Raw genomic sequence first — 25,509 nt, forward strand, 5'->3', positions numbered from 1 at the left:
CTTTCCCTCAATATCTACATTTTTAAACATAAACACCTACAACATTAAAACCCAAAGCGCATTAAAACCCGAAGCGCTAACCATTACAGCAAGTCAAAGACACACAGGTTGGCCAATCCAGTTTAAAATCACACCAGAAACGGTTAGAATATGCAAATATTCTCAGGCTGTCACGATTCGGACAATGTTACTGTTTCTTGAGAGATTTTAAGTTGAGCAAATGGCAAGACCTTGGTCTAACTTTGTCTAAGGCTTGAGGTGGGTTTTATTCTGATGGTCTCTTCCTGTTTTCCAATCATGTTGCATTTGCACTCTAATGTGTATTCTATAAGGCGTCCATGTCCACCCTTTGTGATCTGACCTCTCTCTTTCTCTTTATTTCCTTCCATTCATCCCTTCCTTCTTCACCTCTCTCCGCGGTGGTTATTGGGGAGTAGAGTAAAGATGCTGGTATCAGGACCTTGGTTATGCTGGACGAGCAAGGAGGTAAGTGTTGGATGTCTTCCGGAAGGGAAACCCAATGGGACGACGTTCCCAGCCTTGTAACTGATGTTTCGCTATGAATAACATAACAGTGCATGTTTTGAAGTAGTTAGCTAGAACGACAGATTCTACCGTATATTTCAACTTGAGTTATTTTCAAGTGCTTTGTACATTGAAATAGACAGATATATGGATGAGTTAGAATAAACTCATATGGTTATCTTTTAGACGTTTATGTAAACAAACAAATGTAGATATTCTTGATGGTTGAATTGTTTCCTGTGGACTTGCTCTTATCCATTACATGCCAGTTCATAACTAAGGTTTTCTCCAACTACCCCTTTGAATCAATGATTTTCATCTATTTTAATTTCTGCCCTAATGCATGCTTTATTATGAATTCCACTGCAGGTCAACAATTAGTTTGAAACCTGACGAAGAAACTAACAACTCTTTTTTTTCCGTTTTCTAACTTTTGGTTTTGTTTGCTAACTGCTTGTTCTTGGTGTGCTAACATATTTTCTTTGGTTCGCTAACTTAATTACCTTAGTTTCACTAACTTATATTCTTTGGTTTTGCTAACATGTTTTCTTTGGATTCGTTAACAGTTTTTCATTCGCTTCGCTAACAGCTTTTCTCTGGTTTCGTACCCCAAAGACGACAAGTATACCTCAAAACATTCTCAGGCCAAACACCGCAACAACCACCCTTTATTTACTATATTTAAGTCTCCATTATACTTCTGTGCCAAAAGTTGAATTGGAGAAGCCCACTTATCCATAATTTGGGTGAATTCTTCCAGTCATGGAGGTTTGTCCCTAAAAGGCCACCAACCGAACAGTAGGCCAACGTGTCAAAGGTGTAGTGATAAAACCGGTTCTGTCTCAGAGTTGGGGAAGTAAATCAAGGATCGATTTAACGACAAAATTCATTCTCATTCTTCCATGGATTTACACACTAACAATTGAACACACTTTTGTATCATCCCTGGTTAAATGCAGTTTGTGAATGCACTGTATTATGGCATGTCATGAACAGACGTAGCCACACAGAAACAAACAGGACAAGTCAACGTGTTTAACACTGTACTCCACTAAAGGACTACTGTGCTAGCCATATTCCTTAAAGTCTTGTTACTCTATAAAGCAGACGAAGAATGCACACATGATTTACACCTGATAGTGACCAATAACAAATGTTATATAGAGAAACTAATAACATGGCCTAAACCCTGGTTCAGTTGAACCTTCCCACTGGGCACAGACATCAATTCCACGTTGGTTAAACGTAATTTAATTGAAATGACTTGGAAACAACGTGGATTCAACCAGTGTGTGCGTAGTGGGTTATTGGCATTACCACTGGTTTGTTGTGCTTGGATTGACCAGAGGACATATTTGTCCTGCCGGAAGGCATTAGCCTCAATCTAGCCTTCTGATTGGCCGGTTCGACTGCTGTGATCAGATCCTAATGGGGAAAGCCCACGACCGAGGTCCTTAATTACAGACTCACTGTAATCTGCTCATTCCTTTATCATCCCTTCATATCTCAATCATCCCTCCATATCTTTATCATCCCTCCATATCTTTATCATCCCTCCAAATCTTAATCATCCCTCCATATCTCTGTCATCCCTCCATGTCTTTATCATCCCTTCATATCTGTATCATCCCTCCATATCTTTATCATCCCTCCATATCTGTATCATCCCTCCATATCTTTATCATCCCTCCATATCTTTATCATACCTCCATATCACTATCATCCCTCCATATCTTTACCATCCCTCCATATCTTTATCATCCCTCCATATCTTTATCATCCCTCCATATCTCTATCACCCCTCCATATCTATATCATCCCTCTATATCTTTGTCATCCCTCTATATCTCTACCATCCCTCTATATCTCTATCAACCCTCTATATCTCTGTCATCCCTCTATATCTCTGTCATCCCTCTATATCTCTACCATCCCTCTATATCTCTATCAACCCTCTATATCTCTGTCATCCCTCTATATCTCTACCATCCCTCTATATCTCTACCATCCCTCTATATCTATGTCATCCCTCTATATCTCTGTCATCACTCCGTATCTCTATCATCCCTCTATATCCCTGTCATCCCTCTATATCTTTGTCATCCCTCTATCAACTTATCTCTCCCCTTCTGCAATCCATCCATCCAGGGTTACAGGGAAGCGTTTTTAAATCATGAATCTTGTTCTGGAGGCAGCTCTGCAGAGTGGTCACTAGCTGGAACATAAACATCACCCTAACCTTAACCCCACTGCTAACCATAATGCCTAACCCTAACTTTAAATTAAGTCCAAAAAGCACAACAAAATCATGCATTTTTATAATATAGACAATTTTGACTTTGCAGCTGGCACATCTAGTGGAAATCGTGTAGTTCTGCCTCAAGGACAAGACTCATGACAATAAGCGTCAACCTGCTCCAGGGTTGCCTCCACAAAGCCCATTTGGACGGCTCGCTAGTTGCTGAGGTGTCTCTAAGCCTGGCTAGCTGCCCTCTGACCTCCGCTTATTGATGGTGTTGTATTGGAGAAGCCTGAGGCTGATGCAGTGCACAAGGTTTGAATTAATCACAAAGTTAAATAACAAAGAAAATTGGATGGAAAATGTAGGGTCGGGTAATGTTCCACTGGCAAATAAATGTATTATTTCCATTTTACGTTCTTCTTCTCCTCTGTTTAAGTAAAGGTCACATGACTAAGTTGTTGGTACAGTACAAAAGCATGCCAGGGATTTTACAAAGGTGGACAGTGTCAATGGGCTTAGCCTTGACTGTATTCCTGACGTTCTCTACTCTACCTTCCAACCTCATCTCACTATAACACATACTGCACGTAATTCCTACGCAGTCTCCTAAACCACGACCCCGGAGTTGTCCATGCACCCACCTACCTGGGGGGCACCCCTCCCACACCAGGGCTGTGGTCAATTCCATTTTCAATAAATTTACTGCAGATAATTAAATTGAAAATGCATTAATTTAATGACAATTTGATTTAAATAAAACTGAAATTAAATTAATGAGTAAAAAAATCCTCATAGACAATGTTGTCAATTTTCCATTCATTATGAACTTTCTGCTGAATTGACAATGGAATTTACCCCAACCCAACCCAACCCTGCCCCACACCACATCAATAGGACCCACCCAGCTACCTTCACCAGGTCCAGACCCCACTGCCCATGAACGGCATACAGAATTTCCTAGGGGAAGGATACTGTAGGGTAGAATCGGTAGGATTTCAGATTTGCCCTAAGTTTCCATGAAGCTACAACCATGGCGAACGTTGTGAAGGGTTATATCTTTAGATTTTCAATTTAAACCACTAATATTTATTTCACATAACTTCCAACACTAAAAGACTTAAATAAGAAGGTCCTTTTCAAACATGAACATTTGACAACAAACATCCACTTCCATCCCAAATAAAAATAGTATGTACATTCAAGTAAATAAATTAAAGTTTCTGTAATACAAATAAATAGGTGCTTTTGTGTACGTAAAATGAAATGAGTATATAAAAATGATGTATGGAAACGGAGTGTCTCAGTCATGACTTGAATCAGTCCCCAGTACTCTGAAGATCCAGCTCATGTTATACCAGTGTACTGATGCTCTCAATAGAAACTCACACACAGCTCAATGCTCCTCCTGACTCATATATTTCTGTCATAGTCAATAAAATTCATTCCACTGCTGTCATCCCTTTGTCCTGACCAGAACAACTGGATCGTGTTGAAGATGGCATGAACCATATTAACCAAGACATGAAGGAGGCCGAGAAAAGTTTAAAAGATTTAGGGAAATGCTGTGGCCTTTTCATATGTCCCTGTAACAAGTAGGTACTGACCCAACGAGCCCAAAGGTTCTTCACTATGTGGTGGCGTCCAGTTCTTTTCCTTTCGTCACAGTGACTGTCTGAATCTGTTGTCTTCTCTTTGTCTTCTCTCCTCCTTTCTTTCTTTTGTTTCCTTTTCTTCTCACGTGCTTCGTTCTGTGGGGGATAAATTACTTGTGTTTAATCAGAGCAAATGGAGCGCATCGAGGAGGGAATGGACCAAATCAATAAGGACATGAAGGATGCAGAAAAGAATTTGAACGATCTAGGAGCATTCTGTGGTCTTTGCTCCTGTCCTTGTAACAAGTAGGTGCTGCCTGCCTGCCTGCCTGCCATTAAAACCAGGGTACAAGTGGCGTCATAGTGGTCAGTAGTGCGCTAGTCTTCTCCAGCTCTAACCAGACTGACTCCTCCCCTCTAACCTCTAACCTCTGACCTCTTACCTCCACGCTCAATGACTCAGCCTGAACCAAGGAGGCCATGACGGCATAAGACAGGCACACACACACATCCACACAAGACATGTTGTCTCGCACACACACACACATACACACAAGACATGTTGTCTCGCACACACACACACATACACACAAGATATGTTGTCTCGCACGCATGCTGTACACACACACACACACACACACACACACACACACACACACACACACACACACACACACACACACACACACACACACACACATACACACACACACACACACACACACACACACACACACACACACACACACACACACACACACACACAAAGTGACTGACAGGAGCCTCAGGTCCTCATGGGTCTCGCTCTAGTGATCCTCCGGGCAGGCCTCCAGACATATCCCAGAATCCTTTGCGCCATCCGCAGGCTCGGCTCAGGAGCTCCCCACAGGCCCATCTGTCACAGCCTACGCTGAACCAGGGTGTCAGATCAGTGCATGGAGGTTGTTAACAACAATGCACTGTTAGCCTATACAGTATGTAGAGAGTATCCGAGTTCCCCTCAGCAGCATAATAGCCAAGCTGATTACTGCCCACAAAATGTCCAAACACTTACTGTCCCTAACTAGTAATGCTAGACAGGACATTCTATGACCCCTGAACACATCCAACCACCAAATGTCTTGACTCCTATCCATCCGCAAACCAAACTCTCCTCCACTCAGACCAGGTCAAAACTCATTAGCAGTGCCCTTCTCCAAGCACCATTCTCCAAGTACCCTTCTCGTCCAAGCAAACTTCTCGTTTGCACGCTTACATAAGAGTCCATAGAACAGCACCATTCTCCTCTTGCCAGACTATCAAAGCCACTATAGTTACTATTACTATAATAACCATTATAGCCACTACTACTATCATAGCCACTATAGTTACTATTACTATCATAGCCACTATAGTTACTATTACTATAATAGCCATTATAGCCACTACTACTATCATAGCCACTATAGTTACTATTACTATCATAGCCACTATAGTTACTATTGCTATCATGGCCACTATAGTTACTATTACTGTCATAGCCACTATAGTTACTATTACTGTCATAGCCACTGTAAGATTCCAAGACTGCTTAACATTTTCCTCATCTGCATGTAAATACACACCATCAGACAACCTAAACAAGCTGACGTCTGTAGAGTAGATCAGTAGCAGCATGGCATGCGTGAGCCATTCTCTCTCTCTCTCTCTCTCTCTCTCTCTCTCTCTCTCTCTCTCTCTCTCTCTCTCTCTCTCTCTCTCTCTCTCTCTCTCTCTCTCTCTCTCTCTCTCTCTCTCTCTCTCTTTCGCTCTCTCTCTCTCTCTCTCTTTCGCTCTCTCTCTCTCTCTCTCTCTCTTTCGCTCTCTCTCTCTCTCTCTCTCTCTCTCTCTCTCTCTCTCTCTCTCTCTCTCTCTCTCTCTCTCTCTCTCTCTCTCTCTCTCTCTCTCTCTCTCTCTCTCTCTCTCTCTCTCTCTCTCTCTCTCTCTCTCTCTCTCTCTCTCTCTCTCTCTCTCTCTCTCTCTCTCTCTCTCTCTCTCTCTCTCTCTCTCTCTCTCTCTCTCTCTCTCTCTCACACACCCAACACAAGAATGACTACTGACTGGAATGACAGGAAAAGCATGACCCTTGAATGCCATGCATGCTGATAATGCACTGAGAGTAATGGTACACATGATGAAATACTGATGTTGATGATGTTCATGATGAACTCCTGTTATTTGTCATATAATTGTAGTAATTTACCACTATTATGGAAGCCACTAGAACATTTAGTATATGAGGTTGACTGAAACCCAGGGCTACATTCTAGTTCTCTAGATCTATACTGGAGAAGAAATCTCAACCCCTGGATTTAACCTCTGTTGTAGGTGTCATTTTTCTGATTTCAATCAAATGGAATTGATCCAATCAAATTGATTTGGTCCAATCGAATGGAATTGATCCAATCAAATGGAATGAAGCTTCTTCACTAGTAGGACGATTGGGATTTAATATTTTATCAGCCTGTCAATCAAAAGCGTTCACCCTGATGAGGGTCTGTCTGCATGTCTGATTTACATAATATCCAAATAGGTCCAGTTATACTGTAAGTTGATGGAGGTTATACAGTATGTGTTACCCAAACAGATTCACTCCCATCAGGGACTTGGGAGTTTATCACCCAAAACATATTTTTAGCTGATAAAAGGAGAAAGATAGAAAGATATAGCGAGAAAGATACACATGGCACATGGAAAGGATGTGATAACCGAACTGTAGCATATACAACACAAATTGTATAACATCATTGAGACGGGTGAATGTAGGAGGAGAGGAGGAGAGTTAACCAGGCAGTATGTCTGACTGTGTGTGTTTACCACAGTGGTCTGTCAGCGCTGTCAGAGAGCCAAGAGAACCGTCGCCCCAGTCCATTTCTATAAATACTAGCTCAGTGGGAGGGTTTATAATCAGCAATCTTTTCTATCCTCTGATAAAACAAGAAATGTTACAGAAAGGAAATATCTACTGTCCCCAAGCTCCAAGGTTACAGAAAGGAAATATCTACTGTCCCCATGCTCCAAGGTTACAGAAAGGAAATATCTACTGTCCCCACGCTCCAGGGTTACAGAAAGGAAATATCTATTGTCCCCAAGCTCCAAGGTTACAGAAAGGAAATATCTATTGTCCCCAAGCTCCAAGGTTACAGAAAGGAAATATCTACTGTCCCCACGCTCCAAGGTTACAGAAAGGAAATATCTACTGTCCCCAAGCTCCAAGGTTACAGAAAGGAAATATCTACTGTCCCCGCGCTCCAAGGTTACAGAAAGGAAATATCTACTGTCCCCACGCTCCAAGGTTACAGAAAGGAAATATCTACTGTCCCCAAGCTCCAAGTTTACAGAAAGGAAATATCTACTGTCCCCAAGCTCCAAGTTTACAGAAAGGAAATATCTACTGTCCCCAAGCTCCAAGTTTACAGAAAGGAAATATCTACTGTCCCCACGCTCCAAGGTTACAGAAAGGAAATATCTACTGTCCCCACGCTCCAAGGTTACAGAAAGGAAATATCTACTGTCCCCAAGCTCCAAGGTTACAGAAAGGAAATATCTACTGTCCCCACGCTCCAAGGTTACAGAAAGGAAATATCTACTGTCCCCACGCTCCAAGGTTACAGAAAGGAAATATCTACTGTCCCCAAGCTCCAAGGTTACAGAAAGGAAATATCTACTGTCCCCACGCTCCAAGGTTACAGAAAGGAAATATCTACTGTCCCCAAGCTCCAAGGTTACAGAAAGGAAATATCTACTGTCCCCAAGCTCCAAGGTTACAGAAAGGAAATATCTACTGTCCCCACGCTCCAAGGTTACAGAAAGTAAATATCTACTGTCCCCACGCTCCAAGGTTACAGAAAGTAAATATCTACTGTCCCCATGCTCCAGGGTTACAGAAAGTAAATATCTACTGTCCCCAAGCTCCAAGGTTACAGAAAGGAAATATCTACTGTCCCCAAGCTCCAAGGTTACAGAAAGTAAATATCTACTGTCCCCACGCTCCAAGGTTACAGAAAGGAAATATCTACTGTCCCCAAGCTCCAAGGTTACAGAAAGGAAATATCTACTGTCCCCACGCTCCAAGGTTACAGAAAGGAAATATCTACTGTCCCCATGCTCCAGGGTTACAGAAAGGAAATATCTACTGTCCCCACGCTCCAAGGTTACAGAAAGGAAATATCTACTGTCCCCAAGCTCCAAGGTTACAGAAAGGAAATATCTACTGTCCCCAAGCTCCAGGGTTACAGAAAGGAAATATCTACTGTCCCCAAGCTCCAAGGTTACAGAAAGGAAATATCTACTGTCCCCAAGCTCCAGGGTTACAGAAAGGAAATATCTACTGTCCCCAAGCTCCAAGGTTACAGAAAGGAAATATCTACTGTCCCCACGCTCCAAGGTTACAGAAAGGAAATATCTACTGTCCCCAAGCTCCAAGGTTATAGAAAGGAAATATCTACTGTCCCCACGCTCCAAGGTTACAGAAAGGAAATATCTACTGTCCCCAAGCTCCAAGGTTACAGAAAGGAAATATCTACTGTCCCCAAGCTCCAAGGTTACAGAAAGGAAATATCTACTGTCCCCACGCTCCAAGGTTACAGAAAGGCATTAAATCAATTCAGCCATTTGGTTTCAGACTGAGGACAGACAGACATGGTTTCAGACTGAGGACAGACAGACATGGTTTCAGACTGAGGACAGACAGACATGGTTTTAGGGAAAGAAATGAAATGAAAAGAAAAACACAGGTAAATATAAAAACGATAGCTCAGGGTTCTCTCATGTTCCATGTTGAATGTTATGAAGCAGAGAACATTTTAAATAATTGCCTACTAGATACAGTATATCATACATTTCACACAGACAGATCTTTTGTGATGATTGTTACCATCTTAACAACTGCAGTGTACTAATAGACTCATTAGACGGAGCCTGAAGCATAGACTCACCCAGGGCCTCCTTTGACACTTGTCATGGTTAGATCTCTGTCAGACAGAGTACATAGAAAATCTAGATACAGCTATATAATTAGTCTTCAATTCATCTTGTTTACCTCGCAGTATTTGTTAGATCCACTGCTATATACTTCTAATAATGTATATATATATTTATAAAGCGTATTTCTCACACTCGAGGCGCTAAAAGGTATTGCATAAATAATATTTATTCCCTGAATCAAAATCAAATCAAATTTTATTTGTCACACGCGCTGAATACAACAGGTGTAGGTAGACCTTACCGTGAAATGCTTACTTACAAGCCCTTAACCAACAATGCAGTTTTAAGAAAAATATTTACTAAATAAAATTAGTAAAAAAAAAATTTTTTAAAGAGTAACAATAAAATAACAATGACGAGTGTATATACAGGTGGTACCGGTACCGAGTCGCGAAACCGAAATCGAGGAAGCCTACGTTTTGTCAAAGATCTCATCTTCTGACTGAGCCGGATAACTTTCACTGATCGACCTTAAGTCTATGTAGTTTCCGTCATTACGAGATTTACAACCTGAACAAGACACTTGATGTTGAAAAAGAAGCATACTCTACAGTAGGGTGTTACATTCTGTTACGTCCCTCCAGTTTGTTTTCTTTTGCAGTTCTTCACACCTGTCCCCAACGATGTGGCAGTCCAGTCCTGTTTCTCAGTGTTGTCTGTCTGCCAAAGCCTTGTGTCTCTGTTCTCTGTCACGTATAGTCACACTGAGGCTGTGTCTCAGATGGCACCCTATTCCCAATGCTGGATGTGTGTAGGGAATAGGGTGCCATTTCAGATGCAACCTAGGATATACCTTTGTGAGGGGGGAGGTGGGGGGGACATTTCAATATGAAGGAATGCTTTGGGGCGGGTGGGGGAGGGTGGCACAAAGTGAGTAATCCTAACTGTTGTTTACAAAATGCATGTAAATACTAATGTCACATCTTTCAGCTGGGAAAAGGCATGTGTCTCAGCATACCTTATGCCTTAAGACAGTACAGTATGTTATATACCTAGGAGATATAACATCGCATCACACTAATGATGATACAATTAGAGAATGATGGAATGACCAAACCCATGCCTGCTCTCTCTGCTTTGCTTGGTTAGTCTCTAGTCTTCGACCTATTTCTCATATTTCTATGTGACGGATCGATGCATGATGCTACAGTTACACCTGATAGATGATATCTAGCAGTGGTTAAGCCTCACCCTCCTCTTCCTCGGTCCACTGCAGGATGAAGAGTGGAGGCAGCAAGGCTTGGGGGAACAACCAGGATGGAGTGGTGGCCAGCCAGCCTGCCCGCGTGGTGGACGAACGCGAACAGATGGCCATCAGTGGAGGATTCATCCGCAGGTGAGGGGGGTTAGGGTTGGGGGGTGGTGGGGGGGTGACGTGGAGGAACCAGTGGGTTGTTGATGTAGGGACCAGGGATATCCTGTTAGATAGAGTTGAGGGAGCTGTAGGGACCAGGGATATCCTGTTAGATAGAGTTGAGGGAGCTGTAGGGACCAGGGATATCCTGTTATATAGAGTTGAGGGAGCTGTAGGGACCAGTGATATCCTGTTATATAGAGTTGAGGGAGCTGTAGTGACCAGGGATATCCTGTTAGATAGAGTTGGGGGAGCTGTAGGGACCAGGGATATCCTGTTATATAGAGTTGAGGGAGCTGTAGTGACCAGGGATATCCTGTTAGATAGAGTTGAGGGAGCTGTAGGGACCAGGGATATCCTGTTAGATAGAGTTGAGGGAGCTGTAGTGACCAGGGATATCCTGTTAGATAGAGTTGGGGGAGCTGTAGGGACCAGGGATATCCTGTTAGATAGAGTTGGGGGAGCTGTAGGGACCAGGAATATCCTGTTAGATAGAGTTGAGGGAGCTGTAGTGACCAGGGATATCCTGTTAGATAGAGTTGGGGGAGCTGTAGGGACCAGGGATATCCTGTTAGATAGAGTTGGGGGAGCTGTAGGGACCAGGGATATCCTGTTAGATAGAGTTGAGGGAGCTGTAGGGACCAGGGATATCCTGTTAGATAGAGTTGAGGGAGCTGTAGGGACCAGGGATATCCTGTTATATAGAGTTGAGAGAGCTGTAGGGACCAGGGATATCCTGTTAGATAGAGTTGAGGGAGCTGTAGGGACCAGGGATATCCTGTTAGATAGAGTTGAGGGAGCTGTAGGGACCAGGGATATCCTGTTAGATAGAGTTGAGGGAGCTGTAGGGACCAGGGATATACTGTTAGATAGAGTTGAGGGAGCTGTAGGGACCAGGGACATCCTGTTAGATAGAGTTGAGGGAGCTGTAGGGACCAGGGATATCCTGTTATATACAGTTGAGGGAGCTGTAGGGACCAGGGACATCCTGTTAGATAGAGTTGGGGAGCTGTAGGGACCAGGGATATCCTGTTATATAGAGTTGAGGGAGCTGTAGGGACCAGGGATATCCTGTTAGATAGAGTTGGGGAGCTGTAGGGACCAGGTATATCCTGTTATATAGAGTTGAGGGAGCTGTAGGGACAAGGGATATCCTGTTAGATAGAGTTGGGGAGCTGTAGGGACCAGGGATATCCTGTTATATAGAGTTGAGGGAGCTGTAGGGACCAGGGATATCCTGTTAGATAGAGTTGGGGAGCTGTAGGGACCAGGGATATCCTGTTATATAGAGTTGGGGAGCTGTAGGGACTAGGGATATCCTGTTAGATAGAGTTGAGGGAGCTGTAGGGACCAGGGATATCCTGTTAGATAGAGTTGAGGGAGCTGTAGGGACCAGGGATATCCTGTTAGATAGAGTTGAGGGAGCTGTAGAGACCAGGGATATCCTGTTAGATAGAGTTGAGGGAGCTGTAGGGACCAGGGATATCCTGTTATATAGAGTTGAGGGAGCTGTAGGGACTAGGGATATCCTGTTATATAGAGTTGAGGGAGCTGTAGGGACTAGGGATATCCTGTTAGATAGAGTTGAGGGAGCTGTAGGGACCAGGGATATCCTGTTAGATAGAGTTGAGGGAGCTGTAGGGACCAGGGATATCCTGTTAGATAGAGTTGAGGGAGCTGTAGGGACTAGGGATATCCTGTTAGATAGAGTTGAGGGAGCTGTAGGGACCAGGGATATCCTGTTAGATACAGTTGAGGGAGCTGTAGGGACTAGGGATATCCTGTTATATAGAGTTGGGGGACCTGTAGGGACTAGGGATATCCTGTTAGATATTGTTGAGGGAGCTGTAGGGACTAGGGATATCCTGTTATATAGAGTTGAGGGAGCTGTGGGGACTAGGGATATCCTGTTATATAGAGTTGAGGGAGCTGTAGGGACTAGGGATATCCTGTTAGATAGAGTTGGGGGAGCTGTAGGGACTAGGGATATCCTGTTAGATAGAGTTGAGGGAGCTGTAGGGACCAGGGATATCCTGTTAGATAGAGTTGAGGGAGCTGTAGGGACCAGGGATATCCTGTTATATAGAGTTGAGGGAGCTGTAAGGACTAGGGATATCCTGTTAGATAGAGTTGAGGGAGCTGTAGGGACCAGGGATATCCTGTTAGATAGAGTTGAGCGAGCTGTAGGGACCAGGGATATCCTGTTAGATAGAGTTGAGGGAGCTGTAGGGACCAGGGATATCCTGTTAGATAGAGTTGAGGGAGCTGTAGGGACCAGGGATATCCTGTTAGATAGAGTTGAGGGAGCTGTAGGGACCATGGATATCCTGTTAGATAGAGTTGAGGGAGCTGTGGGGACCAGGGATATCCTGTTATATAGAGTTGAGGGAGCTGTAGGGACCAGGGATATCCTGTTATATAGTTGAGGGAGCTGTAGGGACCAGTGATATCCTGTTATATAGAGTTGAGGGAGCTGTAGGGACCAGGGATATCCTGTTAGATAGAGTTGAGGGAGCTGTAGGGACCAGGGATATCCTGTTAGATAGAGTTGAGGGAGCTGTAGGGACTAGGGATATCCTGTTAGATAGAGTTGAGGGAGCTGTAGGGACTAGGGATATCCTGTTAGATAGAGTTGAGGGAGCTGTAGGGACCAGGGATATCCTGTTAGATACAGTTGAGGGAGCTGTAGGGACTAGGGATATCCTGTTATATAGAGTTGGGGGACCTGTAGGGACTAGGGATATCCTGTTAGATATTGTTGAGGGAGCTGTAGGGACTAGGGATATCCTGTTATATAGAGTTGAGGGAGCTGTAGGGACTAGGGATATCCTGTTATATAGAGTTGAGGGAGCTGTAGGGACTAGGGATATCCTGTTATATAGAGTTGAGGGAGCTGTAGGGACTAGGGATATCCTGTTAGATAGAGTTGGGGGAGCTGTAGGGACTAGGGATATCCTGTTAGATAGAGTTGAGGGAGCTGTAGGGACCAGGGATATCCTGTTAGATAGAGTTGAGGGAGCTGTAGGGACCAGGGATATCCTGTTATATAGAGTTGAGGGAGCTGTAAGGACTAGGGATATCCTGTTAGATAGAGTTGAGGGAGCTGTAGGGACCAGGGATATCCTGTTAGATAGAGTTGAGCGAGCTGTAGGGACCAGGGATATCCTGTTAGATAGAGTTGAGGGAGCTGTAGGGACCAGGGATATCCTGTTAGATAGAGTTGAGGGAGCTGTAGGGACCAGGGATATCCTGTTAGATAGAGTTGAGGGAGCTGTAGGGACCATGGATATCCTGTTAGATAGAGTTGAGGGAGCTGTGGGGACCAGGGATATCCTGTTATATAGAGTTGAGGGAGCTGTAGGGACCAGGGATATCCTGTTATATAGTTGAGGGAGCTGTAGGGACCAGTGATATCCTGTTATATAGAGTTGAGGGAGCTGTAGGGACCAGGGATATCCTGTTAGATAGAGTTGAGGGAGCTGTAGGGACCAGGGATATCCTGTTAGATAGAGCTGAGGGAGCTGTAGGGACTAGGGATATCCTGTTATATAGAGTTGAGGGAGCTGTAGGGACTAGGGATATCCTGTTATATAGAGTTGAGGGAGCTGTAGGGACTAGGGATATCCTGTTAGATAGAGTTGGGGGAGCTGTAGGGACCAGGGATATCTTGTAAGATAGAATTGAGGGAGCTGTAGGGACTAGGGATATCCTGTTAGATAGAGTTGAGGGAGCTGTAGGGACCAGGGATATCCTGTTAGATAGAGTTGAGGGCGCTGTAGGGACCAGGGATATCCTGTTAGATAGAGTTGAGGGAGCTGTAGGGACTAGGGATATCCTGTTAGATAGAGTTGAGGGAGCTGTAGGGACCAGGGATATCCTGTTAGATACAGTTGAGGGAGCTGTAGGGACTAGGGATATCCTGTTATATAGAGTTGGGGGACCTGTAGGGACTAGGGATATCCTGTTAGATATTGTTGAGGGAGCTGTAGGGACTAGGGATATCCTGTTATATAGAGTTGAGGGAGCTGTAGGGACTAGGGATATCCTGTTATATAGAGTTGAGGGAGCTGTAGGGACTAGGGATATCCTGTTAGATAGAGTTGGGGGAGCTGTAGGGACTAGGGATATCCTGTTAGATAGAGTTGAGGGAGCTGTAGGGACCAGGGATATCCTGTTAGATAGAGTTGAGGGAGCTGTAGGGACCAGGGATATCCTGTTATATAGAGTTGAGGGAGCTGTAAGGACTAGGGATATCCTGTTAGATAGAGTTGAGGGAGCTGTAGGGACCAGGGATATCCTGTTAGATAGAGTTGAGCGAGCTGTAGGGACCAGGGATATCCTGTTAGATAGAGTTGAGGGAGCTGTAGGGACCAGGGATATCCTGTTAGATAGAGTTGAGGGAGCTGTAGGGACCAGGGATATCCTGTTAGATAGAGTTGAGGGAGCTGTAGGGACCATGGATATCCTGTTAGATAGAGTTGAGGGAGCTGTGGGGACCAGGGATATCCTGTTATATAGAGTTGAGGGAGCTGTAGGGACCAGGGATATCCTGTTATATAGTTGAGGGAGCTGTAGGGACCAGTGATATCCTGTTATATAGAGTTGAGGGAGCTGTAGGGACCAGGGATATCCTGTTAGATAGAGTTGAGGGAGCTGTAGGGACCAGGGATATCCTGTTAGATAGAGTTGAGGGAGCTGTAGGGACTAGGGATATCCTGTTAGATAGAGTTGAGGGAGCTGTAGGGACTAGGGATATCCTGTTAGATAGAGTTGAGGGAGCTGTAGGGACCAGGGATATCCTGTTAGATACAGTTGAGGGAGCTGTAGGGACTAGGGATATCCTGTTATATAGAGTTGGGGGACCTGTAGGGACTAGGGATATCCTGTTAGATATTGTTGAGGGAGCTGTAGGGACTAGGGATATCCTGTTATATAGAGTTGAGGGAGCTGTAGGGACTAGGGATATCCTGTTATATAGAGTTGAGGGAGCTGTAGGGACTAGGGATATCCTGTTATATAGAGTTGAGGGAGCTGTAGGGACTAGGGATATCCTGTTAGATAGAGTTGGGGGAGCTGTAGGGACTAGGGATATCCTGTTAGATAGAGTTGAGGGAGCTGTAGGGACCAGGGATATCCTGTTAGATAGAGTTGAGGGAGCTGTAGGGACCAGGGATATCCTGTTATATAGAGTTGAGGGAGCTGTAAGGACTAGGGATATCCTGTTAGATAGAGTTGAGGGAGCTGTAGGGACCAGGGATATCCTGTTAGATAGAGTTGAGCGAGCTGTAGGGACCAGGGATATCCTGTTAGATAGAGTTGAGGGAGCTGTAGGGACCAGGGATATCCTGTTAGATAGAGTTGAGGGAGCTGTAGGGACCAGGGATATCCTGTTAGATAGAGTTGAGGGAGCTGTAGGGACCAGGGATATCCTGTTAGATAGAGTTGAGGGAGCTGTAGGGACCAGGGATATCCTGTTAGATAGAGTTGAGGGAGCTGTAGGGGACCAGGGATATCCTGTTATATAGAGTTGAGGGAGCTGTAGGGACCAGGGATATCCTGTTATATAGTTGAGGGAGCTGTAGGGACCAGTGATATCCTGTTATATAGAGTTGAGGGAGCTGTAGGGACCAGGGATATCCTGTTAGATAGAGTTGAGGGAGCTGTAGGGACCAGGGATATCCTGTTAGATAGAGTTGAGGGAGCTGTAGGGACTAGGGATATCCTGTTATATAGAGTTGAGGGAGCTGTAGGGACTAGGGATATCCTGTTATATAGAGTTGAGGGAGCTGTAGGGACTAGGGATATCCTGTTAGATAGAGTTGGGGGAGCTGTAGGGACCAGGGATATCTTGTAAGATAGAATTGAGGGAGCTGTAGGGACTAGGGATATCCTGTTAGATAGAGTTGAGGGAGCTGTAGGGACCAGGGATATCCTGTTATATAGAGTTGAGGGAGCTGTAGGGACTAGGGATATCCTGTTAGATAGAGTTGAGGGAGCTGTAGGGACCAGGGATATCCTGTTAGATAGAGTTGAGGGAGCTGTAGGGACCAGGGATATCCTGTTATATAGAGTTGAGGGAGCTGTAAGGACTAGGGATATCCTGTTAGATAGAGTTGAGGGAGCTGTAGGGACCAGGGATATCCTGTTATATAGAGTTGAGGGAGCTGTAGGGACCAGGGATATCCTGTTAGATAGAGTTGAGGGAGCTGTAGGGACCAGGGATATCCTGTTAGATAGAGTTGAGGGAGCTGTAGGGACCAGGGATATCCTGTTAGATAGAGTTGAGGGAGCTGTAGGGACCATGGATATCCTGTTAGATAGAGTTGAGGGAGCTGTGGGGACCAGGGATATCCTGTTATATAGAGTTGAGGGAGCTGTAGGGACCAGGGATATCCTGTTATATAGTTGAGGGAGCTGTAGGGACCAGTGATATCCTGTTATATAGAGTTGGGGAGCTGTAGGGACCAGGGATATCCTGTTAGATAGAGTTGAGGGAGCTGTAGGGACCAGGGATATCCTGTTATATAGAGTTGAGGGAGCTGTAGGGACCAGGGATATCCTGTTAGATACAGTTGAGGGAGCTGTAGGGACCAGGAATATCCTGTTAGATAGAGTTGAGGGAGCTGTAGGGACCAGGGATATCCTGTTAGATAGAGTTGGGGAGCTGTAGGGACCAGGGATATCCTGTTATATAGAGTTGGGTTGCTGTAGGGACTAGGGATATCCTGTTAGATTGAGTTGAGGGAGCTGTAGGGACCAGGGATATCCTGTTAGATAGAGTTGAGGGAGCTGTAGGGACCAGGGATATCCTGTTAGATAGAGTTGAGGGAGCTGTAGAGACCAGGGATATCCTGTTAGATAGAGTTGAGGGAGCTGTAGGGACCAGGGATATCCTGTTATATAGAGTTGAGGGAGCTGTAGGGACTAGGGATATCCTGTTATATAGAGTTGAGGGAGCTGTAGGGACTAGGGATATCCTGTTAGATAGAGTTGAGGGAGCTGTAGGGACCAGGGATATCCTGTTAGATAGAGTTGAGGGAGCTGTAGGGACCAGGGATATCCTGTTAGATAGAGTTGAGGGAGCTGTAGGGACCAGGGATATCCTGTTAGATAGAGTTGGGGAGCTGTAGGGACCAGGGATATCCTGTTATATAGAGTTGGGGAGCTGTAGGGACTAGGGATATCCTGTTAGATTGAGTTGAGGGAGCTGTAGGGACCAGGGATATCCTGTTAGATAGAGTTGAGGGAGCTGTAGGGACCAGGGATATCCTGTTAGATAGAGTTGAGGGAGCTGTAGAGACCAGGGATATCCTGTTAGATATAGTTGAGGGAGCTGTAGGGACTAGGGATATCCTGTTATATAGAGTTGAGGGAGCTGTAGGGACTAGGGATATCCTGTTATATAGAGTTGAGGGAGCTGTAGGGACTAGGGATATCCTGTTAGATAGAGTTGAGGGAGCTGTAGGGACCAGGGATATCCTGTTAGATAGAGTTGAGGGAGCTGTAGGGACCAGGGATATCCTGTTAGATAGAGTTGAGGGAGCTGTCGGGACTAGGGATATCCTGTTAGATAGAGTTGAGGGAGCTGTAGGGACCAGGGATATCCTGTTAGATACAGTTGAGGGAGCTGTAGGGACTAGGGATATCCTGTTATATAGAGTTGGGGGAGCTGTAGGGACTAGGGATATCCTGTTAGATAGAGTTGAGGGAGCTGTAGGGACTAGGGATATCCTGTTATATAGAGTTGAGGGAGCTGTAGGGACTAGGGATATCCTGTTATATAGAGTTGAGGGAGCTGTAGGGACTAGGGATATCCTGTTATATAGAGTTGAGGGAGCTGTAGGGACTAGGGATATCCTGTTAGATAGAGTTGGGGGAGCTGTAGGGACCAGGGATATCCTGTAAGATAGAATTGAGGGAGCTGTAGGGACTAGGGATATCCTGTTAGATAGAGTTGAGGGAGCTGTAGGGACCAGGGATATCCTGTTATATAGAGTTGAGGGAGCTGTAGGGACTAGGGATATCCTGTTAGATAGAGTTGAGGGAGCTGTAGGGACCAGGGATATCCTGTTAGATAGAGTTGAGGAAGCTGTAGGGACCAGGGATATCCTGTTATATAGAGTTCAGGGAGCTGTAAGGACTAGGGATATCCTGTTAGATAGAGTTGAGGGAGCTGTAGGGACCAGGGATATCCTGTTAGATAGAGTTGAGCGAGCTGTAGGGACCAGGGATATCCTGTTAGATAGAGTTGAGGGAGCTGTAGGGACCAGGGATATCCTGTTAGATAGAGTTGAGGGAGCTGTAGGGACCAGGGATATCCTGTTAGATAGAGTTGAGGGAGCTGTAGGGACCATGGATATCCTGTTAGATAGAGTTGAGGGAGCTGTGGGGACCAGGGATATCCTGTTATATAGAGTTGAGGGAGCTGTAGGGACCAGGGATATCCTGTTATATAGTTGAGGGAGCTGTAGGGACCAGTGATATCCTGTTATATAGAGTTGAGGGAGCTGTAGGGACCAGGGATATCCTGTTAGATAGAGTTGAGGGAGCTGTAGGGACCAGGGATATCCTGTTATATAGAGTTGAGGGAGCTGTAGGGACCAGGGATATCCTGTTAGATACAGTTGAGGGAGCTGTAGGGACCAGGAATATCCTGTTAGATAGAGTTGAGGGAGCTGTAGGGACCAGGGATATACTGTTAGATAGAGTTGAGGGAGCTGTAGGGACCAGGGATATCCTGTTAGATAGAGTTGAGGGAGCTGTAGGGACCAGGGATATCCTGTTAGATAGAGTTGAGGGAGCTGTAGGGACCAGGGATATCCTGTTAGATAGAGTTGAGGGAGCTGTAGGGACCAGGGATATCCTGTTATATAGAGTTGAGGGAGCTGTAGGGACCAGTGATATCCTGTTAGATAGAGTTGAGGGAGCTGTAGGGACCAGTGATATCCTGTTATATAGAGTTGGGGAGCTGTAGGGACCAGTGATATCCTGTTATATAGAGTTGGGGAGCTGTAGGGACCAGGGATATCCTGTTATATAGAGTTGAGGGAGCTGTAGGGACCAGGGATATCCTGTTTTATAGAGTTGGGGAGCTGTAGGGACCAGTGATATCCTGTTATATAGAGTTGGGGAGCTGTAGGGACCAGTGATATCCTGTTATATAGAGTTGAGGGAGCTGTAGGGACCAGGGATATCCTGTTATATAGAGTTGAGGGAGCTGTAGGGACCAGGGATATCCTGTTATATAGAGTTGAGGGAGCTGTAGGGACCAGGGATATCCTGTTTTATAGAGTTGGGGAGCTGTAGGGACCAGTGATATCCTGTTATATAGAGTTTGGGAGCTGTAGGGACCAGGGATATCCTGTTTTATAGAGTTGGGGAGCTGTAGGTACCAGGGATATCCTGTTTTATAGAGTTGGGGAGCTGTAGGTACCAGGGATATCCTGTTTTATAGAGTTGGGGAGCTGTAGGGACCAGGGATATCCTGTTATATAGAGTTGGGGGAGCTGTAGGTACCAGGGATATCCTGTTTTATAGAGTTGGGGAGCTGTAGGTACCAGGGATATCCTGTTTTATAGAGTTGGGGAGCTGTAGGTACCAGGGATATCCTGTTTTATAGAGTTGATGAGCTGTGGGGACCAGGGATATCCTGTTATATAGAGTTGGGGGAGCTGTAGGGACCAGGGATATCCTGTTATATAGAGTTGAGGGAGCTGTAGGGACCATTGATATCCTGTTATATAGAGTTGGGGAGCTGTAGGGACCAGTGATATCCTGTTATATAGAGTTGAGGGAGCTGTAGGGACCAGTGATATCCTGTTATATAGAGTTGAGGGAGCTGTAGGGACTAGGGATATCCTGTTATATAGAGTTGAGGGAGCTGTAGGGACCAGTGATATCCTGTTATATAGAGTTGGGGGAGCTGTAGGGAAAGGGCAGTTTGATGGGAGGCAGAATGTCTACAGGTATGGCGATAGGGAGAGGGGGGGTAAACAGATAGAGGTGGAGGTCATGAACGATTTCCATATGAAGCTTTAAAGGTGTGTGTAAGGACGATAGGGGTTGTGAGCAGTAGTTACCATCTGCTGGTATGACGGGGGTAGCGTAGAGCATTTTGTTGAGGGTACACAGGGTGTTGTTTAGCCAGCTGTTTGGGCAGGAGGCTGAGGTTCTCAAAGCAAGAGAAATCAAAGGTGAAGCATGTACAGGACGGGATGGGACACTACCTTTATAAACTCTATTGTTAAACCAATATGTGTTGTGTGTGTGTGTGTGTGTGTGTGTGTGTGTGTGTGTGTGTGTGTGTGTGTGTGTGTGTGTGTGTGTGTGTGTGTGTGTGTGTGTGTGTGTGTGTGTGTGTGTGTGTGTGTGTGTGTGTGTGTGTGTGAGCCTTCCTTAACCAGGTGTGTGTTTCTTCCACAGGGTAACGGATGATGCCAGAGAAAATGAGATGGATGAGAACCTGGAGCAGGTGGGAGGCATCATCGGTAACCTGCGCCACATGGCCCTGGATATGGGCAATGAGATTGACACCCAGAATCGCCAGATCGACAGGATCATGGAGAAGGTACTGCTGCTGTTCCTCTATTGATCCTCTATTGATTGTCTATTGGTCCTCTATTGATTGTCTATTGGTCCTCTATTGATCCTCTATTGATACTCTATTGGTCCTCTATTGATCCTCTATTGATCCTCTGTTGATTCTCTATTAATCCTCTATTGGTCCTCTATTGATACTCTGTTGGTCCTCTATTGATAATTTATTAGTCCTCTATTGATCCTCTATTGGTCCTCTATTGATCCTCTGTTGATCCTCCATTGGTCCTCTATTGATCCTCTGTTGATCCTCCATTGGTCCTCTATTGATCCTCTATTGATTCTCTATTGATTCTCTATTGCCTCTATTGATCCTCTATTGATCCTCTATTGTTCCTCCATTGATCCTCTATTGATCCTCTATTGGTCCTCAATTGGTCCTCTATTGATCCTCTTTTGATTCTCTATTGGTCCTCTATTGATCCTCTATTGATCCTCTGTTGATCCTCTATTGAGCCTCTATTGATCCTCTATTGGTCCTCTATTGATTCTCTATTGGTCCTCTATTGATCCTCTTTTGATTCTCCATTGATTCTCTATTGCCTCTATTGTTCCTCTATTGATCCTATATTGGTCCTCTATTAGTCCTCCATTGGTCCTCTATTGATCCTCTATTGGTACTCTATTAGTCCTCTATTGGTCCTCTATTGATCCTCTATTGATCCTCTATTGGTCCTCTGTTAGTCCTCTATTGGTCCTCTATTGATCCTTGATCCTCTATTGATCCTCTATTGGTCCTATGTTAGTCCTCTATTGGTCCTCTATTGATCCTCTATTGATCCTCTATTGGTCCTCTGTTAGTCCTCTATTGATCCTCTATTGATCCTCTATTGGTCCTCTGTTAGTCCTCTATTGGTCCTCTATTGGTCCTCTGTTAGTCCTCTATTGATCCTCTATTGGTCCTCTGTTAGTCCTCTATTGGTCCCCTATTGATCCTCTATTGGTCCTCTGTTAGTCCTCCATTGGTCCTCTATTGATCCTCTATTGGTACTCTATTAGTCCTCTATTGGTCCTCTATTGATCCTCTATTGATCCTCTATTGGTCCTCTGTTAGTCCTCTATTGGTCCTCTATTGATCCTTGATCCTCTTTTGATCATCTGCTGGTCCTCTATTGATCCTCTATTGGTCCTCTATTGTCTATCTGCTATTATTTAGAGTTGTTGTCCAAATATTTTTTACTTCACATGACAAACAAGAGTCATTAGCCTCACATGTCAAAATGTTATTATCTGTGTATATTATCTGCAAAACAGAACCACAAATAACTAATGTTCCTCTCTCTCTCGCTCTCTCTCTCTCCCCCTTTCTTTATACAGGCTGATTCCAACAAGACCAGGATTGATGAAGCCAACCAGCGGGCCACAAAGATGCTGGGCAGTGGCTAAGCTCCCGGAGCACGTTGCTTCTCCCGCAAGCGCAGTTTGTCACAAGGCGCAAACATGCTTTTATCATGGTATTTACCTTCTAGGTTTGCACACATGCACATATCACCTCCCCCCATTGTAAATGTTGTTATGTGTATTGTCTGTCTGGCTTTTTCAATGATTGTCCTCGTAAACAAAAGTATTTCTTATACTCCGTATCATTCTTTCCAAAGGTTGTATATAGTGCTGACTCGATGGCTCTAGCTCACTTGTCAAGTTTTTATTCTCTTTATCAAATATATATATATATATATATATATATATGATATATATGTGATATATATGTGATATATATATCATATATATATATGTATAAAGGTACACTGCTGGATGACAAGTATAATAGGAATGCTATACAAGCTGTTTTTCCTTTTCAGTATATCAGTATTGTCTTAGTAAAACTGTGTCATTCCATCAGCTGCTGTCATGCTCCTTATTTTGATGTTGTCATGACGAATGAAGAAGAGGAAAAAATAAGATGATAACAAACGATAGTAAATTCAAAAAGCACTTACGTACAATCACTGTCTTTGGTTCCTTTCCCTCACCGCAATTATCATGAGTTACTGTTTAGACAATGTGCAACTAGATTTGCTGTAATAGACATTGCATTCCAAGTGATGTGAATTGTGAGTTCTGCATGACAAATGGTAGATTTTAGAGTCATATACATAAAACCTGTCTTAAAAATATATAAAAACAATAACATGGCAGTAGCAAAGTTGACAAAAGCATGCTCAGTATTAGGACACAGTTGAACGTTCCATACTCTCCTGCAAGTTTGCAATAGTGCCACTATTCCTGTCAAAATATATTTACAGACTGTGACCATCGTTGTAAAATAATGCAAAATGATTTTAACGTGAAGAGATGATGATGGAAGAATGAGGATATGGCTGTAACCGCAAAAAATGATGTGTTTTTTTCTAAATGAATATGCAGTTCAGTGAAGATATGGAATACGTGCTGAAGGGTGAGGTACTGGTTGTGTATTGTATCATAGATTTTGGATGCTCTGAAAAAATGAACAAATTACACATTGTTTGCAATGTAAAGCAAAGACGCGTATTTCTGAGAGACCTTACTTTTATAAGAAGACTGTATCCTGTTAGTTTAATCTCCCCGTGTGGTTTGTTATTGGTAAAATAATAATGATAACTAAATAATATGAATATCATAATAATAACAAGTTTTGAAACAAAAAATGACATACAAAAGTTTTGTTTGCTTCTGTACTTTTAGAGCTATGCACACCAAATCACCAAGATGTTGAGTAGTTAGAATAATATGATGAACAAATACCTTCTCTGAATGACACAATAGATTAAACTGTGAGATTGATGTCCTCAAAACGCATGTGATATTCAAACTCCCTCTGTATCCTGTCAGTTTGTGAAGTTGTGGAACATTTTGTAGCTAGCTGAATTGATTAAAAGTAATAAACCCTATTCTCTGTGCTCTGTGTAAATTGGTCTTTATTTCTCTTGTCAATCAATGGTTTGTCTCCGTAGAAAAACAGTTGTTAATACAGTTGAAGTCGAAAGTTAACATACATGCCAAATACATTTAAACTCAGTTTCTCACAATTCCTGACATCCAATCCGAGTAAGGTCTTAGGTCAGTTAGGATCACCACTTTATTTTAAGAATGTGAAATGTCAGAATAATAGTAGAGAGAATTATTTATTTCAACTTTAATTTCTTTCATCACATTCCCAGTGGGTCAGAAGTTTACATACACTCAATTAGTATTTGGTAGCATTGCCTTTAAATTGTTTAACTTGGGTCAAATGTTTTGACAAGCTTCCCACAATAAGCTGGGTGAATTTTGGCCCATTCCTCCTGACAGAGCTGGTGTAACTGAGTCAGGTTTGTAGGCCTCCTTGCTCGCACATGCATTTTCAGTTTGGCCCACACATTTTCTATAGGATTGAGGACAGGTCTTTGTGATGGCCACTCTAATACCTTGACTTTGTTGTCCTTAGGCCATTTTGCCACAACTTTGTAAGTATTCTTGGGGTCATTGTCCATTTGGAAGACCCGTTTGCGACCAAGCTTTAACTTCCTGACTGATGTCTTGAGATGTTGCTTCAATATATCCACATAATTTAGCTTCCTCATGATGCCATCTATTTTGTGAAGTGCACCAGTCCCTCCTGCAGCAAAGCACCCCCACAACATGATGCTGCCACCTCCGTGCTTCACGGTTGGGATGGTGTTCTTGTCACGACTTCGACCGAGGCAGGCTCTCCTTCCCGTGCGGGTGGCGTTCGGCGGTCATCATCACCGGCCTATTAGCTGCCACTGATCCTTTTCTCCCCCTCCCTATGTGGTTATTGGGTTCACCTGTGGTGTATTAGGGTTAATTAGTTGGGCTTATTAGTCAGCCGGCCCGCACGTTTCTTTGTGCGGGATTGTTTGTTTGTAAGTAGTGGTGTTGGTTGTGTGCTACGTGTTTTCTGGACTGTGTTCCTTTCCCCCCGTGTCTGGGGTTGGTTATATAGTACACCCAGTGTGTTAATAGGGTGGACTAGTTGGTCCGTGTTCATTAAAGAACATTTTGTATTGGCACCTGCTGTTTCCTGCGTGTTGACTCCACACTCCGACACCCAGGCCTTACAGTTCTTCAGCTTGCAAGCTTCCCCCTTTTTCTTCCAAACATAACAATGGTCATTACGGCCAAACAGTTCTATTTTTGTTTCATCAGACCAGAGGACATTTCTCCAAAAAGTATGATCTTTGTCCCCATGTGCAGTTGCAAACCGTAGTCTG

At 44.1% G+C, this 25,509-nt stretch overlaps 1 protein-coding gene across 2 annotated transcripts in view; it reads left to right on the plus strand.

Moving 5' to 3' along the window:
* Nucleotides 1-24,195, plus strand: part of LOC120019534 (synaptosomal-associated protein 25-A-like) — a 45,313-nt gene extending 21,118 nt beyond the window's left edge. Inside the window, exons 4-8 of one of the 2 annotated variants that reach the window (XM_038962831.1) lie at nucleotides 438-486; nucleotides 4,548-4,665; nucleotides 10,580-10,699; nucleotides 21,140-21,284; nucleotides 22,631-24,195. In XM_038962831.1, the coding sequence (XP_038818759.1) occupies nucleotides 438-486; nucleotides 4,548-4,665; nucleotides 10,580-10,699; nucleotides 21,140-21,284; nucleotides 22,631-22,699 (501 nt within the window). In that variant the 3' untranslated portion in view covers nucleotides 22,700-24,195. Of the gene's footprint in view, nucleotides 1-437; nucleotides 487-4,241; nucleotides 4,360-4,547; nucleotides 4,666-10,579; nucleotides 10,700-21,139; nucleotides 21,285-22,630 lie in introns of both variants that reach the window. The other variant, XM_038962832.1, reaches the window with a different exon arrangement.
* Nucleotides 24,196-25,509: the final 1,314 nt, after the last annotated feature.

Source organism: Salvelinus namaycush, chromosome 24 (assembly GCF_016432855.1).
Source record: "Salvelinus namaycush isolate Seneca chromosome 24, SaNama_1.0, whole genome shotgun sequence".
Lineage (NCBI taxonomy): Eukaryota > Metazoa > Chordata > Actinopteri > Salmoniformes > Salmonidae > Salvelinus > Salvelinus namaycush.